This window comes from Phasianus colchicus, chromosome 2 (genome assembly GCF_987193195.1).
Source record: "Phasianus colchicus chromosome 2, bPhaCol1.hap1.1, whole genome shotgun sequence".
Lineage (NCBI taxonomy): Eukaryota > Metazoa > Chordata > Aves > Galliformes > Phasianidae > Phasianus > Phasianus colchicus.
The window spans coordinates 26,844,172-26,864,053 of record NC_143437.1 but is presented as its reverse complement, the minus strand read 5'-3'; the positions used below and the strand labels follow the sequence as shown (position 1 = coordinate 26,864,053).

At 41.1% G+C, this 19,882-nt stretch overlaps 1 protein-coding gene across 5 annotated transcripts in view; it reads right to left on the bottom strand.

Moving 5' to 3' along the window:
- Positions 1 to 19,882, bottom strand: part of TTC7A (tetratricopeptide repeat domain 7A) — a 163,581-nt gene that overhangs the window by 107,243 nt on the left and 36,456 nt on the right. For all 5 annotated transcript variants that reach the window (XM_090135176.1, XM_090135177.1, XM_031594530.2 and 2 more), the window contains 3 exons: positions 15,082 to 15,219; positions 14,566 to 14,649; positions 3,646 to 3,750 (listed from right to left, as the gene is read on the bottom strand). In XM_090135176.1, the coding sequence (XP_089991302.1) occupies positions 3,646 to 3,750; positions 14,566 to 14,649; positions 15,082 to 15,219 (327 nt within the window). The remainder of the gene's footprint in view (positions 1 to 3,645; positions 3,751 to 14,565; positions 14,650 to 15,081; positions 15,220 to 19,882) is intronic.

Genomic DNA, 19,882 nt, shown 5'->3' with positions numbered 1-19,882 from the left:
TTTGTTTTGCTCTGTGATATTTTTTCCACACATGTGATCTGGATATCCTCACTGTTCCAAATCAGTATGGTACGTTTCAATTAGTTTATTTGGGTTGGGTTTTTGTCTTTCAGAGTGCATGGAGATACCATGTAAAAAGTCAGCAAAACAAGTTAAAATGACCACTACATTAATTAGGAAGGAGACTGTTCTGTGCTCCTCATATCATTTTGCATTTATCTGACAGAATAAATTGTCTTTTTTTTTTTTTTTTTTGCTAATAACTAAAGGAAGACTAAACTAGTCCATGGACTATAAACGAACTGAATACAACATCACAAAAAGCACACAATAGACAGATGTAGGACACACAAACAGCGTGTTTTGTTTGTATGAACAGTGATCTCGTTTTGTCCTTTTCCTGCCTAACTAGCAATGAAGTATACAGATATACCTCCTAACTGAGAAATTATTCATTTTATATGTTCTGAAAAGCAAGATGCATCTGAGTATTTGCTACTGTTGATATTTGTCCATTAGATCGTTCCAGTGCCCTATCTATCCTCCTTTCTATTTATACTGGCATTGATCAACTTGTTCACTTCCAGTTTAAATGATTCAATTCTGTTTTGATTGCCATGTAATTTAAATGCAAATAATTACTGTAAGGATGACATTTAGAAAAACAGCTAAGCAGGAAGGTTTTTATTAGACAATGGAGTTTGCCAGTAATATCAGAAGCATCCCTGTAACTATGAAATGCAGAAATCTATCATGCTAAGATGCACAGATTTCTCTCTGCCTCTCCTTAATTAAAACTATTCAATGGCATCATTAAAGTTTGGTGTCAGGATAGAGTATAGGCCACTGAGAAAAAGGAAGAGGAGAGAGGAATATTACTGGATTTGGTTTGAGTTTATAAGGTTATTTTCTAAATAACTACAGTAAAATTATGCTCTTGTGAAAAAATGTTATTATTTCACATTGAACCTCACTTCTGATCCAAAAACACTGGAAAGTGTTCCACACAATGAAAAGGCATGGGGAAAAACCCTTTCTTTGAAATTGTCAAAAACAGTTCACTTCTCCCTCCTTTCTTCTATTTTTTTAAGATTAGACTGTTGCTTTAACATTTTTGCCATATGTGAGAAATTCTGGACATATAGGATTGACTGAGGACAGAACTGTGTCTGGTACAGTTTCACCTTCTTTTCTACATGTACCTAAAACAAAGTATTCTTTCTTTGTCAGCTGCACTAGAGGATCCAAAGAGATGTTGGGGAGAAGCATCAAGGAAAAAAACAAATTTTACCTTTGCCTATTTTACTGGCAAAGCAGCATCTTTAATTTGGGCTAATAATTGCACATTCAACCCCTCATCCATCACAGCCATCAGACTTTAATGGTACCATATGAGATTTTGTCCTCACTAGTGAGAGTTGCAAAAACACCAGGGTAACATAAGAAAAAGAAGCAGTCTGACATTTCTTTTCTCACATTACAGAAACCTGATCCTTTCACCTCAACAAATACCAATGACCCAGTATCTAGCACAGTGCCTTTGTTAAAACTTCACCATTCCTGTTAAATGTAAGACCATCACAGGGATCTTGATTGTAGCATGGAGTCTTACAAGATGAATACGTTATCTCAGAATTTTGTCCAAAGGCTAATTTAAGGCAGAAGTCATGTGTCAAGCAAATATTGAGAGACCACAGCCCTTTGAAGCCACTATTTCTGTTTAGAAGTAGTTGACATTGATGATTCATGTTCTATTTGTCTACCAGAGCCCGAGGTCCTTTTCTGCACTCCAGCATGTGATTATTCCTCCCCAGGTGCATTTCTCTTTGTGGAACTTAGTAAGATTTCTGTAGGCCCATTTCTCCAGCCAATTAACATCCATCTGAATGGTGGACCGATTCAATTGCAGGTGGGTTTTGAGATTTTTCCTAGTTCTTCCCTGCTCACTTGGACAGTGTCTTCTTACTCCTTCCAGGTCATTTTTCCATGCTCCCGTCACTCTTGTTTGACTTCCTGCACATCTGAGTGGATAATTCTGCTATTTTCTTTGTTCCCTCCTCTCAGCATCCTAATCTTAAACATTTCATGTTCACTGTAGCCAAGTCTACTTTCACCCTTTGTGTTCCCAACCAGTATCACAGAGCACCTTTCTTATTGGCTCCAGTGCCACTCATCTTGTTCACCAAGCAGGAAGTCAGAAGAGCTGAAAAACTATGGGCAACAAGGAGATCTCAAGTTTGCCTCTCATACTAAAGTCCTGGCTCCTAGGCAAAATAGGCACCTAGCTTGATTTCCGAAAGATTTTCCTTAAATCTGACTGTTCCTGCCAGTTTTTGTTTTTTTTTTTTTCCCCTCCTGGCAATCATTGAGACAGTAGAATTGATAGGGTAAACTCTTAGACCCCAAGCCCCCCACTATCGCTACAGATGGATGTAGGAATTCAGCCCATGAAGCAACTCTAACTTCAGAGCCTACACAGAAAAAAAAATTCAACATGATGTTTTAGACTAATACTAAATTGGCATTGCTTTTGAAACCATCAGCAGAGATACTAGTAAGTCTTTAATACAGCTGTAATGCCTGACTCATAGTTTTAAAATGTCTAAGAATCAGGAAAAAATTATTTGCTTTAATAAAATACATTTACTGTCTTATTTTAAGCTGCTCGATAGCTTTCAGCCATCAAAATTTACATGCTGAGTTAAGGTTACAAGAGAGCTAAATTGCTCTGTAAGTCATGTAGGTCAGCAAGGATTCCCCCACCGCCCTCAGACCTGATGGATTTTTTCCTAAAACACAATGCTTCCCAGTTTCTGCTGACTCACACATGAATTCAACAATTACAGTTGATCCAAATACATACAAAACCAAGTGTTCTCACTGACAGTCACGTAAATTGATAGCATTCAGTCAAGTTCATCTTGATACCAATTTTCACCATACAGAGATGCTGAGGATTGCAGCAGGAGGCAGAACATTTTGTCACCAAAATCTGAGCAGATTCTTCTGGTACTTTCTTTTATGCTTTTTTTTTCTTGTATCTTTTACTTGTGTTAGCAATTATAATCCTTCACTGACTGCAGGGACACCTCGTGGTGAGGACAGGTGAAAACAGCAGGCTGCAATTCAATTAATTAAACCAAACAGTATAGGACTGACAGATGTTTTGGCTGCTTGGGATAATGAGAATTTCACAGGCACAGACTTCATCTCCCACTCTGCTTCTGGGGCATACATTAACACATCCAGAACAGAAAACACTGACACAGGAACTATAAGAACAAAGGATTGAATCATACAGCAGACCTCAGCTATCTAGGAGTTCAAGGGTCAGACTCAATTATTAACTTTTGTCTTTCAGGGGCTAGCTAAGGTGGCAGATCCAACTCTGGATACTCATTTGAAGAGGCAGTCTCAAGAACAGCCATTATGGATTTATCCCATCCTTTTGACGAAAGGCCAGCAAAACTCATTCCTGTGTCTTACTGCAAGATTTATTAGTAATATTTGTATTTTCTTTAAAATGTGTGTGTATGTGTATGATTTTTAACATGGATTTCCATTCTCAGCACTCCAACCACACAATGGTACTGTCACTGCAGCATTAGACACATTGCACAATGACAATTGCATCAGCTTGCTTACCCAGTGCAGTGACCCAATGCAGACCTTGGCAGCCAGAAGAGGAACGGTGGGATCTGTTGGTCGCAGTTTAGCACACTCTTTGAGCACTGATACAGCATATGCTGACTGGAGGAGGAGGAGGAGAGAGAGGAGGAAGAAATAAAAAAAAGGCTGATTAGACAATGTTGTTATGGAGTCCACACAATATATTTCAGTGAAACATACAAAACAGTGATATGAGGTTAAAAAAAAATCACATCAGCAAAAAGCTAGCAACTTTATTCTCACCTCCACAGAGACACGCATGTGCGCATATGAACACACACACTTCCCACATTCAGAAGAAAAACACCAAAGAACCAGCCCAGTCTGTGCACTACACAAGAAGCTGTTAACACGCTGGTAATTTTAACTCTGCCCTTCCAACTCACAGGAACTGACACAGTTTCCCCTGTATGCAATCATCTTCTAGTAAGCCAGAGAAGATCATAAAGAGCTTATCCTACAGTACATTACATTTTAGGCCAACTATATTCAGAGAGCTAAAGTAATCTGTTCTGTAGACCGTTTCCTGTCTTTTCTAGTTCCAGGACATAAAAGAACACAACTGGGATCCCCCCATGCAAAGGGTGAAGCAGGCAATTGCAGAGCACTACATTGCTCAGCGGGTGGTCTGAATATCTGAATAGCATGAAAAGAAAGCCCATAGAAATCTTCTTGGTGTTAGGTTACCATTCATGAATGCACGAATGGTGTTTATGAAGCCAAGCAGTTACGCAGCCCTTCTGATATTCAGTGTGCTCTATAAACACTGCTTTTTACAGCAGTGCCATTCACAGCTGCCATATTTCAGAAAGCTGAATGGGGAATAAGGAAAGCTCAGGTCTGAGAGGCTGGCGAGGTCTGCTCAGCTCTGTCAGTTTCGTAGCCCACCTCATCATGCTCAAAACACAGTTTCTTCGAAATTTCCAACTCTCGTCTTTAATGACCCAGAGTCCCTCTAATGCTCTCGCCTGTGAACTTGAGGGAAAGTTTTCTCATAATTTCTTCTTACATGCCCCATTGCTCCTAACCATGTTAAATACCCATGGACTTTTTACACTACAGGAGAGCAGTAAACACTACTAAGCTTGCAGAACCAAACTAATGGCTATTCCTATCAGGCCACGGCCATCTCCTCCTGACCCTGACCCACAAAAACTCTCCCCACCAGACCTCCTGACAATGCACGCCACTGGGTCTGGAGTCTGCTCTAATCCCAAGGAATTGGCAGCTCTGCACGACAGCTTCACACTCCCACGGGCTATCAGCACTTCCCCTCCCTCACACTGTACAGATCTGGCGCAGCCTGCCTCCTCTTTTCTCCACAGAACTGAAGGTCCAGCTCTTGCTAAGGGATTCAAAGCTTGGCTAAAAACTGGCTTGGAAGGGAGCCTTGGAAAGGGAAGAAGGGATGTACAGCAGTTCTGCCAAGGAAAAGATGAGTTCTATAAGAGAGAACATAGACTCTGCAGTGGCACAGTGTGAAGCCTCCTGCTTGAAAGCTTGGGTACCTGCAGCATGGTCGAGAATCTTGGCCCTACATTCTCCAGATTGCTCCCCACCCATGTGGGCCATCAAATATCATCAGTACAAGTAATGGAATATCTGCTGTTTTACAGTCCCAGACACAATTCAAAGCTTGCCCAAAGCCAGAAGGATGCCTGTCTAAGAGGAAAGATGGGAACTTAAACTGTTACCTCACTCGTCTCAGAAATAAAGACTTTAATTACAGCTCTGAATTAAGGACAGAAACACATTGCTGTACTCTGCTGTTACTAGATTACTCTCATCCCTCAGAATGAACCTTCGTGACACCTATTTGTTTAGAATAGTATCTCAGGTTTTCAGGGCATCTTATCCTCCCCTCACAGAAGGCTGCTTGCACTGCAGGAAGCTGGTATTCCCAGAACCAGCACTAGGTGTGTTGTTGTTCAGAAGGGTTTTAGCCCAGTGCATCATCTTCCTTTTTGTCTCTACTCCAGCCCACAGGTGTTTGTAGACCAAAAACCCAAGCAGCACCACAGGACTATGTGCCACCCCATCAGCCAGCGCGCGTGCAGCTGAACGACACTCCAACCTTTGCTATCCCACCAGGCAAAATCAAAATGGAAGGGCCAAGTTTATACAGAGTATACCCTGACCAGTGCCACTGCTTTTCGAAATCCTATACTGACTGAACAGGGTAGTGGTTTCTCAGTTCCCTGCAGGAAAAAGCAGTAGGACCAGGGTGCTGGCTACAGCCATGCTGCCAGCCAGCACAAATCAGAGCAGCAAGACGTCTGTTCCAATTTGAGCCACAGCTGCAAAATCTTTCAGGGTCCACTCCAGAAGATAAGTCATGCAGTCTGGCTCCCTGCCAGTTCCTCTTGAGCTCTGCCCCCTTTTGCAGACCATTGAGTAAGGCTGGCCAGGATGCACGCCAGCTCTGCAGCCCCTACAGCCCCAAGAAGCGCTTCTGCAAGCTGCCCAGAGAGGAGCCAACGGCACAACAGCCACTGCTGAATGAAGCTAAGCAAAAATCTGCCTCGAGTCCACACCCAAACGCCTCTCCCTGTGCAGAGTAGCTTTACTGCATGCACTCAGGAGCTTCTCAATGCAAAGTGAGAAAGGGAGAGACACTGTTTCCATGCTGCTCTTAAAACATTTACAAAGATATGTCACTTTAAGCAAGTTTATAAAAATTGCAATTAAACCCAGGGAGCAGAAGTGGTTTCAGAAACAGGGTGACATGAAGCCTTTCTATCCAGCTGCATTTAAAAATTCAAAAGAACTATGTAATTTCAACTCAAAAACTTTACTGAGCAGAAATTACACCTAGATGAAACTGTTAGACAAGGAATAACTGTAGAAAGAATATCCCACTTCCAATGGAACCTTACTTAGAGGACATTGGTGAGAAATATACTACTAAGGTGTAACACAGATACTCATTACAGGCAATTGGCTGAGTACAAACATCATACACTAAGTACTGAATATGGATGTCATTGGTTAGTGAAAATATTTACTGCAAAAAAGCATTTGTGCAACACTGAAATAATCTGATAATTAAAATGTACATATTCTTTCACTTAGTGTGGGTGGATCAGGCAGCCAAGAGCATTGTTTGTGAGATTCCCTACAAGGCAGTAATGATTAGATTTATTGGTGGGGCATGTTTTGAGAAGAGCAGAGCTTGAACTGCAAGTGACTATGTGCTTCCTGCTCATAATTCTGAGCTTCAGAACAGCTCACTTAAAAAAATAAACCCTGGCCAGAATTAAGTTCTGTTTGGATTTCTAATTGCTGGATTCTAATGACTGCATTGGAATCAGTTCTCAAGGATTTCAAGAAAAAAATGGATTTGCCTCTGGGTCTCACTTGAAGTCTCACTGGGAAAAATGCCTCATGTGGGTTTCAATTTTGTTTATGGAAGGTCTAGTACAGGAGTTCTCAGCCTTGAGATCCTCACCAGGTTTAAGGAGATTCACGATGACACTATTTTTTGTTAGGTCCAGCAAGGCATAGACCTCAAAACAGGTTATGGAGTGAAAATACTGACTTAATGGCAATGATCAGCCACAAAAGAGTGAGCTCTATAAAGGACTTAAGAACCTCTATTACAAGAGTTGAGCATCTCCATCATTCATACACCAGCTCTAAAGTATTTGCAACAACAGAGGAAGGACACTGCACTACTGTTCCATGTTTAAATCCAGTATCTGTGTAGGAATCCATTCTTCCCTCTGTTAAATTTTCTTCACCTAATCTATTTGCAAACAATACTCTCCTTCTGCTGAGAAGGAAAATTAGGAAAGGCAGTTGCAGGGAAGTAACTGCCAACACTGACAAATGGCTGCTTTCATTTTAACTTCTGAAAGAGCTCCATGCACTGCATTCAATATACAGAGTGCAATTGTGATAACACAAGGAAGCTATTGGGAAGAAAGATGGAAGAGACATCTTCCCCTAAGTAATTAAAGCTACCATGATTTTGAATCCTATAAGGGAATAAAACAACCAAAAACTCTTACTCAAATACTAAATACTCTTCTGCCCATTTGCTAACTATACAATAAAGTATATAGCATGCCCCTGAAAGATATTTGCACATGATCAGTACAGAACAAAAAATTAGCTTACTGCTAGTTTCCTTGCTTTTCAACAAGGCTTAAGAGATTCTGCATTCAATTTAGGTAAATGCACTGATGATCCCCAGATACTGGATTTCCTAGTGCACTTCAGTACTATTTATCTTTCTTTCCTCTTCTCTTCCACTGTACCAAAGCAAGAAAAGAAGGATGTCAGAGAATTCATTTCATACTTAGAAGATAAACAAAAAATGTAAGAAAAAGGAAGAATTTGTAGACAAATTGTGCCAAGCAGACCTGACACACCATACACAGTTGCTTTTCTCTTGCAGAGGTTCCAAAAAATCTTTCCCGACTTTTTCTCTTCAGTAATACCTTCCAGCCAGAGAAAAAAAAATGTTCCTCAAGAAGGTGGACTTGGTAGATAGCCTCGTGTCCTATTCAACAGGCAGCTCAGGAGACAGCTGAATCTCCACAAATAACATTGTTTTATTCCTAGAAGCATCCTGCCTGATCATAGAAACTATGCTGTCTGAAAGGGATTTGGTGGGAAGATGATGTTTTAGGGTGGGGAGGGGTCTTTCATCAGTATGTGAGAATAAGTACTTCCCTTATCCTGGGATTCACAGCCAACTAACTCTAAGAGATCTTGAACCAGCAAGGGAAGATGACATAAGAGGGAGACAGCAATTGAGAACATGGGTATTAGCTATTCTGATGTTAGCTGTTCATTGAATTTCTACAATTCTGTGAGCCCCTCAGTATAAACAACATTCCCCAAAGACCTTCGCTTCTCTCAATATAGGGACCCTTTTCTTTTACCACATGGTTTGCAAACTGGAACACTGCAGTTAAGCAGCTTCAGACATTCACTTTTAGAAGTACCTCTCAAATGTTAGGATTTAAAAGAACAAATCTGTCCACGATAATGTGACGAACGCCCCACTTCACACTTTCTGTCAAGAAAAGAGAGTTAAGCCTCAAGGCAACCCTGCAGCCCACCCAGGTACTCTGCTCAACAGGCAGGAATTTTCCCTTTTTAGCACTACCTACAGCACACACACACACACTTCTGATCTTTCTTTTGCACCAAAAGAAACCAAACTATTGCATATCCCTGAGATGGCTGACCTTTGTAACATGATCTTTAACCAATGACTGTTCAATATTTTAACTTCCAGTCCCCAGCAATGCTATTTAAGGAGCCATCTGAGACCTCTGCTACTCCCAAGGTTCCTGCCTGCAATGCGAAGAGAAATGAACTATTTTTTTGCCAGTTGCCTAGCAACCAGCCTAAGCTTTAGCAAGAAAACCAACAGAAGGAACAGCCTAAATCAGAAAATTTGTCTGCTGTTGCTGCAGAATTATGTATCAAATATATTTATATCTTTCTTTCTAACCTTCTGGAAAGCTGTATGTTGGCATTACAGACATGGCTGAGTCAAACTTGAAGCTCCTTGAAGCTACCAAAGACATCCGCTTTTGCTGCACTGTTTTAAATAAGGAGAAGTATTCCTTTTTTGGGTGCAACACAGATATGAGCAACTCAGACATTAGCTGTCTCTATTTGGCTATGACCAGCACATATCAGCAACTCTCAAAGGGCTCAGAAACCAATGCTCATGTCTGTGTAAGGCTGGTTTCAAAGCCCTAGAAGTGCTGCTGGCACAAGCCCTGGGCAAGGCTGCATTATCTCCCCTGCTGAGCAGCTGAAGGGAGCACTGTGACTGCACTCCGGGCTCTGGGACAGCTGCAGCCTGCTCCCTCCTAAAACCAGCTGAATCACAGGTGCCAAGGAGGATGCGATTATTTTCCTTTGTAAAGTGTCAGACGCTTCCTGAAGCGTTACGTTATTAAGAACCATTCAGGTAGACGTGGAAGGAAGTGTGGCTCTTTCTTCCTTTTGTCTTAAAGATAAGCAAACACAGGAAGGCTAAGAGGAGCATTTTGTGTAGTTGAAATCAGGTTTCTCTGCTTGGTTTTGCAAAGTGCCATCCTTCTGGCTTCAATTCCTCTACTGGCAGCCATTCAGAACAGAGGGATCAGCAACCACAGAATTGTTTCTGGACTCATGCAATTGCTGTCCTGAAGGCAAGCACTGGGCTGATGTGATGGTGTTCTGCAGGCACTGGATGAATGCCTGGGCAGCTGAACATCAGGCACCCTAGGAACACCACCAGCAACCCCAGTACAAGGCCTGCTGGGCACAGCTCTTGCCTCCAGAAAACTTCCTCCTGATCCACTGGACTCCCATCGCAGAGGGATGGAGGCTTCTCTACAGCCTCTCCACCAACTCCAGACCTCTTCTCTCACAGACATCCTGCTATTCTTCATCCCCTAAATGAGTATCAGGAAGTGAGGGGCAAGGACAGATTATCACCTCTCAGCAGATACTCCTGACATCCCTCAGGAAGGCCGACACTGTATTGCTCCCCACTTCTGTTGTCAGGAAACACACAAACAATCCTAGAGCTTTTAAGTTAGTAATGAAAAAAATAATAATAAATAGAGCAGAAATATTAAATTTGAGCATGAAAATGTTTCATGCAATGAATATACTAGTAATAAATATCCACTGGACATGAAAGCTGACTAAGACTGCTGCAGGTTGAAAGGCTCAGCTAGGGTATCCAGAACTCATAGATCAACTACATTCATCATTCACCTAATAATTTCAGTTCTCCCTGAAGCAGAATCCTCCCTCACCACCCTTGGGGAAACAGCACATCACCGTCATGAAAGACAAATCCTGTCCCCTTGGATCGGTACTTAAAAGAGAAGCATCAACACTGCTTTATGTGTGCCTTTACAAGGTGCACTGTTTATTGGTTCACCTTTCCCTTCAGCTGCAGCACAAAAAAAAACCCATGTGATGCAGAACCAGAAGACCATCAAGTACTGTCGATCTAAATCAGAATCCAATCCCATGATGTACTTCAGAGTCTCTAATCCCAAAGAGCTCCAGTGACATTTTGGGACACTCGGGATGGGTCCTGTGTGGGGCTGTGAAATGTGGAAAGGGACAAGAGTCTGAACGTGTAACTGATCCAACTGGTCTGAGGCCAGAGAAATGCTTGCAAGTGCACAAGGACCCTATTTCACATCCCTCTTGCCTATAATACATCACCTAGACTGACAATTTTGTCTCCAACTTCAGACACCTTAGCAGAGTGATGTGTGCTGGTCATCTCCATGGCCTTCAGTGCAAAACACTTAGCTGAAAAGCTGCAGATTCTCATTGTACACAGTCTTCTACTCTGTAAATACAAGTTTGGTCCTTTCCCATTCTGCTGAAAACAGGTTGCTTTTACATTTTGAAAGTCTCAAGACAAGCAGATGCAACCTACTGCACTCATTTTAGGCTGGCAGCAGGACAGTGGCTCATCTCACAGCCTGAGGACTGTGCCAGATGGCATTGGGCTATCACAGTGCTTACCACTCAGGCTCAGTCAGTCTGTGCATGGCAGGCACAGGGAGCTGCTATGCCCACTCCACCCCTGGCTGTCATGTCACCAAATTATGAATGTTACTACCAGCAGAAGCAACTCAAAGCATCTGTGCAGAGTTCTGTATCATCTTCTGGCACCAATGCAGAAGGACAAGGGTTCTGCATCAGTCTGATTTAAGCTTTTCTCTTGCCTACCCAGAACTACACTTGTCGACACAGAACATCTCTTAGTACTCCCTTTCTACAGCAGGTATGTCTCATGCCATTGTCCTTGCCTTCCCAGCATTTCATTTAAAACTGTCCATAAAAGTATTTCAAATTTCAGGCCATACTGCAATCATAAATAAAAAAAGTGCTCCTTTTGTTTGGAAAACACACAGTACATGCATTCCCAAGAACAGCCTTAAAAAGAAACGAAACAAAAAAACACAAGAAGAACCAGATGACACCATTTTTCTCATTAAGGGAGATGCTGAGAAGCACAGGCAAGTTAAATTGCTGTCACTCCATTATTTCTACTGCTTTAAGTGGATAGAAGAACAATAGGAAGGTTATGCTTCTCTGAGCTTTCTTATTCACTGTTTTATAAATCCCTAAGGCCTTGCCTGCTCTGTAAGAAATTTCTGAAGTGACATGCCTATTTTTATTAAGACACATCCTTTTAAACTAATGAATAAACTCAAGCATACACACAGTAACGAGCTTAGCTGGTTGAGTTAACAGTCACAGTGATCACTTGTGAAAATCGAGAGCCACTGTTTGGCAATTTTTTGGCTAGATCAACACAGCACAGAACAGAGGACAAGACAGACCTTTACAGCATTTTTAAGAAGGTTAGACTTTGCAAATCCTAAAAATGTATTTGAAAAAAAAAAAAGAAAAAAAAAGACCAAGTTCCAGCATTTACAGATTGGTAAAAGGGTTCCTGACATGCCCAAGATTTATGAGCACAATTTGCTGTACTGCAGAACAAGTAACACTGCAGGATGTGAGATTTCATTACCAAGGAATGAGATCAGGAATTGGCTGTGACTGAGAAAGGTGAAAATAGATTTTTTACCTATAAAAGCTCATGTGTGCTCTGCATTCTGCATTCTAGACAAACTACACTGTTATCATCAGTTCTTCCTGCTGCACTGGAGTACTTTCATGTAAATGAAATCTGTTCTGCTATCAAGCTGCAAAGAAGAATAAAAATGTATGCTGTATCTCCCAGTAGCAAGATGACGCATTGCAGAGTATATGACAGGAACCCTCAGAGAATACTTGTGGATTAGAAGTGAAATGCTGCACAGGCGAGATTGCTGTGTAAGGGAATCTCCTCTGCCCCATAGGAGGCTCAGAAAATTGAGAGCTTTTACATTAACAGGCAAGATCAGGACACTTTACCTTCTAAATATTTGAAGTTCAGGCAAAAAGACATGACATAATAGGACATCTGAAAAGATGGGAGAGAGTTACAGAGATACGGATGCTTATGTAGCTCTTCTCATGTATACAGTAACTTCTAGAAAAGCTGAGAAGATATGCAAGCATATAAGGATGACAGACTTCTCATGCAAATTGATAGAAGCGAAAGATCAAGCTCCATCTCTCTCGTTTACAGACAAGTCTAAGAATAAACCAAAGTTACTCTCTGGATACACTCTCAACTATCAGCAATTAAAATCCAGATTTGCTCTAAAACAGATGATTAGGCTTACAGCACTGTTTGCCATCAGAAATAGGCTACACGACCTTTAGAGGCAATAAACCTTCCAGACAAGTCAAGAGAGTTTATGGGTAGATAATATGCCTTCCATCACTGTGTATCTAGTCATTGTTATCCTGGATATCAGCAGATCAGGTATCCAGAGGATTTGGAAAGGCAGAGAGGGCAGCTATGTGCTAACTCCAGCTGAATGCCAAGGGGAGCAGCACCCAACTTCTACAGCCCTCACCTGACAAAGGCCAATGCAAGGTATACCAGCACAGCACCAAGCTTGCTGTTCTATTATTCCTCCAGGAGCTTCATGTTTCCGTGTATGTGACTGAGTCAAGCTATCATTTTCCATATTACACATTCTCCATATCCACACAAGCTCCACAAGCAGTCTTTTCCAGTGTACTGCAATTCATTTTTTTTCGTCCTAATTGAAAACATGAACTTGGGTTGCTGCAACTGGAAGACATCACATCTTATTCTATTCATTACAGACAGTATGAAACACTCCTTTACAAAAACTCTTGAAGATTTGTTTATCTTGGTCTTTTTTTCCCTCTCCCTTCACAGTTAAATTTTCTTTTTTCCTCTCTCCCTTAGCCATCCTTGATGCTAAGACCTTCTCTTGTTGGTCTGCCATTTTCTTCGCCCAAGAGCTACCAGTCTTAAGGCTTTGTCTACGCTCATAAAAAGAAAGGAATCCCTTCAGACATCTTCCGCGCTTTACTGCTACTTATAAATTGCAGGATGACAATTTTTTTTGCAGAAGCATTACACTGTGTATGTATCTCCAGCTTTCACTCCAAATAGTTTCTAATTCCGTTTAAGGCCATGAAAAGCCAAGATAAGGTATCATGTGCCTCATGACAGTTGGTGATCTCTGCCTAGTCCCACCTGGACCACCTATACTCCATGGGCATGGAATATAGGACCATGCTATACATGGTCTTTTACCACATAGTATGAATCTGCTCACAATTCCTAACAGCTGTAGGTAGAGACTCTCAGCACAAACCAGCTTTTTTTTTTTTTTTTAAATCACCTACTTTTCCTGCAGGAAATCACTTCTTTTAAGAAAAGATTTGTACTGCCTCTGCCTATCTTTTGCAACCAGATTTCAGACAAATCAGTGGCTTGATGGTAACTTTGACAAATACTATATTAATTTTAAAAAACTTGTGCTATGACAAAAGTACATGCATTCAAACATCCTTTGTTTTTCTACAGAAAAAGCGTCAACACATTCTTGAAAATCTTCAAGGTCTCTTCCAATCCAGGTCATGCTATGACCGATCAGATGGAGAAACAACTTAAAGAGATGTTAAGTCAACTGCCCAAAGACACAGAGTTGATGACAGTGAGACATCAGTAGCTATCTTATGCTAAGACTCTTTACATTGAAACAGCATGGAATGGAAAGGAATATAATGCTTTTCAATCCACAGCCATGTGTGAAATCCATTTTCCCTCTGATAATGAAGATTAAACATTACATGGAAAGAACAGTACAGGTTATGAAGTGCAATCAAAGTCTCAAAGGGGAGCACTGTCCTTTCACATAAACTATCTGGTGGCACCTACCCGCACAAAACACAATCAAACACACTCAAAAAGATAAGCTAGATGCGTTCCACTGGAGCAAAAATTGCCCCTTTAAAGTCCTTTGGTTTCAACTTTACCTTTCCACAAGCCACCATGGACAGGGCAAGCTGGTACCAGAGGTGAAATTCATCAAATGCAAACTTCATGGCTCTCTCCAAGCACTAAGAAACAAATGTTGGAGAAAAGTCAGATTTTTGTTGTTGTTGTTTAAATATATATCTGTCAAGACTGATGCTTTGGCATGGCTCAGAAATCAAGCAAGAGGTGACAACTAGTTGTGGAGATGGTCAGGTTGTTTTCTTCTGCTCTTTTTTTTTTGGATGATGACATCATCTTCCTCCTCTTAGTTAATGGGGCCTGTTAGCATACAACATCACTTTAAATTAGGACTGCTTTATTCAAGTGCCTTCATAAAAAATTAGCTTAATGTCTCAAACAGTTCTGGCCTGTGTGCCGTAGGTCTGCAGCTGTTTCTACTAATTGTCAAATAGTATGCTTGATTTTCACCTCCCCGATGAAGAGCCAGCAGTTACAGAATATATGGGTCACTCTTGCACATTTCAAGTGGAAGTTGAAAGAGAAGCCAGAGGTACCTCAGAAAGCATGACATACTGCCCTCTTCTGCCCAGAGTGATGCTGAGAAGGTCATAGACTTCAGAAGCATCCCGAAGGCTGACAGCGCGGTCATCCTGCTGGTCAGGGGCACGGCTGATCACTGCATCCCGGTTTGCCTGGGTACAGATACAAATGGACAGTCAGACATCAATACAGCAAAACAACTGATTCCTTCACAAGTTCTGCTGATCACCCATAGCATGCCAAGTAAAATCACCAAGTTTGGGTTTTTTAATTTTTTTTTTTAATTAAACATACACAAAAGTACAGAAGATGTTCCTTCTGCAGAAGTAGACTTGATTTTTATCCACACTCAAAGTAAACTCAAAAAGACAGCTGTACATACAGAAAGGATCTGTATGAATACATCATCTGGTTTGCTTCACAGAATCAGAAAGTTAGGAAACAAACCTAACAGATCAGATTCTCCATAATTAAAAATCCAAAGCTATCCTTAATCTATCACAGAACTGTTTGAGTTGAAAAGGACTCTTCAAAGGCCATCTGGTCCAACTCCCCTGCAATGAACAGGGAAACTTACAGTTCAATCACGTTGCGCACAGCCCCATCCAGCCTGACCTTGAGTGCGCCCAGAGATGGGACATTCATTACCTCTTTGACAACTTGTTCAAATCTGTGTTCTTTATTAATACAATTGCCTACAATTGTGATGTTCCAAAACATCAGATGTCATAGACTGAAATCTACCTCAAGATCCCAGCCTCTGCTTTCTGTGGACAATGAGGAAAATCTTAATCCCCGAGTAAAGAGAAAACTCCTCCTATGTTCCAAACACTAAGGCTGGGCTTCACTCAGCCTGCCTAACCTCTGAGAAAGGCAGTGCTGCCGTATGCTATTGAGCATACTGACCACACAGACACAGCACCCCAGGCATCCCAGCTCAGTGGGGTGCAACATAAGAAAACATTCAGGTCTGACACCTAAAAGATCAGAAAAATGAGGACATACTGCCAACAGTTTCACCTGAAGCAAACACAAACAAAACACTCCCTCCCCAAAGCAAGCAGGTTATCTCTTTTTAATTGCAGGGAGATTTTTTTTTTCCTAAAAAGGTTAAACATGAGAATTAAATGAAATAAAAATTTCCAGAATATACAGCCCTTGAAGCCCACACATATTTTAGTATGATTAAGCTGTAACTGTATCATCATTACATTATCTGTGTAGTACCCAGTTCCAAGCACTTTATCACAGTTGAAACAGCAAACCCAATTACTGACAACCAAATCACAACCAAGAGCCATACAGTGAATGCATTTAAAGTCAAACTGACAGGTCAGACTCAGTACAGCGTTTGGATTGCATACAAAAATTTATACCACCTCTTGTAGCAAGAAAATGTTTTCTTTCTTATGTTACTGCAAAAGACAATTAGTGATTAAAAAAGATAGCTCAGAACAAGACATGTGAGACACTGTATAAGACAATGAGAGCAGCTTCAAACAGAAAATTCTGCAACCAGTGTTGAGAAGCATGGCTCACCTGCCTCTGGCAGATACTAAAAAAATGCTCCAGCTCTGTTTGGATTTAACTCCAAGACTACTTAAATTAAAAAAAATAATAATAAAAAAATAATAAAAAAGAACTTTTAAAAAAAGCAAATAAAGAAAGCTTCTGAGATTGTGAGATTACTACTTTAAAAAGAGTCAAAGCTTATACAGAACAATTCTTATTGCCGCATGAATCCTCCTACATATATACAATAGCATTAACATAATTTTCTGCATCATTTAAATGATGACTTTTTTTTGATAGAAAATAGCACCCTCATGTTCTGTAATCTGATCAACCTCCCATTAGAATCAATCGTAGCCTGATGCTTTTTTGGGTATCCATCTAGCACCAAGCTGTGATTTCTGAGTTGCTGCATTAGCACAAATAGAAAATTAACCAGAACTGGTGAGTGCCCATTAACATCTGCTAGCAGATGTTGGTACTGGATGCAACAACATGCCCTAATTCCACAGTAAGTAGGAATGGGATGTATTACTAGGAGGTAATGTTCTAAAATTGCAGTCATACTGAACACATCGTACACATTGTACTTCACCTAGGCAGTGAGTAGTTAAAAACAACATATGCATAGGCATGACTAATGTTCTTTACAAGGTCATAAACCATATTTTGTTCCATCTTTTAAATCTCAATGCCAAAGAAGGTCTCTGCAATCTATCACTCTACTTCCACATACAAAAGTTGCCACTGAGCAAATTTATCAAGTCACTTCTATCCTAGCAATTTTTTATGGTTATGTAAATACTGACCCTATCTCCAATTGCTAATTCCAGTTGTTCAAAAATCAAGAAACCCTTATGTTAACACAGAGCTGTTTATAGAACACCAAATCTCACAACAAACTGACCCATTAGTAGTAGAAAGAGCATGAATTGTGTACAAACAATAAGATAAATCATCATCCTGAAGCTCAGGGTACCATTTACCTTTGCAGTGTTACATACAGGAAGGTAGAGGAGGGAAGTGTGAATCAATACTTCCTGAAATCCCCCAGGAAAGTGCAAATATTACTTTAGCTTCTAAAGATGATGGGTGCTGTGATCGTAGTCACCATTTTTCCTGTCTTTGTTTATGTTTGTGTAAATGTCACTGGGGCAGCCAGAAATCCTGATGGTAACTGGTCAACACAGGTGCAAGACATTTCCATCGTTGCTATTTTAACACCCATGTTTCTGCTCTTTACACTAATTTTCCTGAACACAACCGGAAAAAGGGTTATTTGTCCAACACTGATCTCTAAATAGAGCATCGGTAAGCAACAATTCCCTGATTTGTCCCACTGCATTATTTCCTCCTCCACTCTAAGCAGAATCAGAACTGCTACAAATACATTTTTGACACCCCCAAGTGTGATTCTTCCCTTTACCACTGTCACACAGATGTGCCTCACTGCACACAGGCAGGATGGAAAGCTGGTGAGTCACACAGAGATCCTCTGTTTAAGAGGGTAGGATGTTTAAGAGTGTAGGATGGAGAAGGTTGCTACCAACAGGACTGACTTGTATTCACAGAGGAAAATATAAAATCAATCTCTCTCTATCTGGGGTAACACGGCAACCCAGCGATGAACTGTGTTTGCATATTTTGGGATTCATTACAGACACAACACCAACACAGGACAGCAAGCACCCTCCCAGCAGTGGCAGGATGCATGCACCCAACAGGGCTTGCAGCTGTTACCACAAGCTCACACAGCTCACCCATGACGGTGTCTCTGGCCCAGCACAGGCACTCCAGCTGCATAGACCCAGCCAGGTTACAGCAGGGAATGTCTGCTTTTATGTAGATCAGCAACTGACCTAACAGTCCTGCTGAGCTATGGACAGCTTGCATCTTCATGCCCGCATATACAGCATACCTGCATCAGGATAACCTACCTATCCACAGAGATTTGCTGTACATCACTGACACTGCTGTGCCACAGCCACATGATAATTACAGCTTATCCATGGTATGCTTATTACATGTATCTGTAGAGAGGAAAAGGGCCACAGCAAATCCAAACAGCCATTACTTCAGCAGCTATTACACACACACATTTATGCTGCAGAAAATTGAATTTTACCACAGTACAGAGATGTGCTTCTTAATAAAACATCAAGCAAACATAAGCATTTCAATAGAGCATATTCCATGTAGCAGTCCCTTCACACTACAATTAGCTATGAAGTATCCTTTAATTGCTCTCTTTGAAAGATGGCTCCCCCTGCTTTGTTTCAAATAAGAAAAAGAAAGCAATTAAAATCTTTAATGAGTGCCTGCTGCCTGCCCCTTAATTCATGGGCATTCTAATGTTCAACTTGTGTCTTTTCAAAAGAGACATAATTGCCAGATCCACTGCAACCCATCTATACAGAACTGCAGCATGTTTTACAGTGTACTGTAATAATGTAATTGGTGTGACTCAATACTAACATTAAGAGAGGAAAAACAAATGCTATGTGTGTAAGATTGACAACAAGGCTTTAAAATCATGCAGTTGATGCCTCTGCTAAGAGGTGGAAAATACTCAGCCCACATCCTTTGGGTCTTCATTCAGGCTGCTTTGCCTGTACTGCCAACAAAATGAATGAACTTCTTGCAGTGGCATAGACTCATTCAGATGTAAAAGGCTGCTGAATTCCCATCTAAGGTACTGATGATCTCTACACAGCACTTGAAGATGTGTCACACTAACATACACAAAGAAAATACTCGAGGTTGACCACAAGGCTGTTGTGAGAACAGGAAGCAGGCGGAATAAGGAGGAAAAACCCCAACCACTCCCACTCAGACTGAGATACCACAACTCGATTTCAGAGCAGCAGAAAATGAAAACTTACTGCCTGTACGAACTGTGTGGCATGTGTCTCATTTCTGGTAGGCAACAGCTTATAGATAACAAGATCCTATTAACTGTCTCAGCAAAAAAAGCCCATAAATACAGAGGCTGGAAGGCTGAGTTTCTCTCTCACCCACAGCACAAACACAGCAGAGCATGGTAAAGGACTTGGTCTGTATGAGCAGCAACTTCACTTAAAATGAATAAGTAACTCCATTTCTATAAGCATCAAGGAGGCACAATGCAGCCATAAAGACAAAGCAAGCCAGCCACGTCCTCAAAACAAATCAGTCCCTGTCTAACTTACTGAGGGTTTGGACGATGAGTGAGCATATTAATTCCACATATTGTTACTTTTTTCTCCTTTCCCTCAATGTAAGCACTTTGAAGCAAAATGCATCAGTGGTTCACAACAACAGACA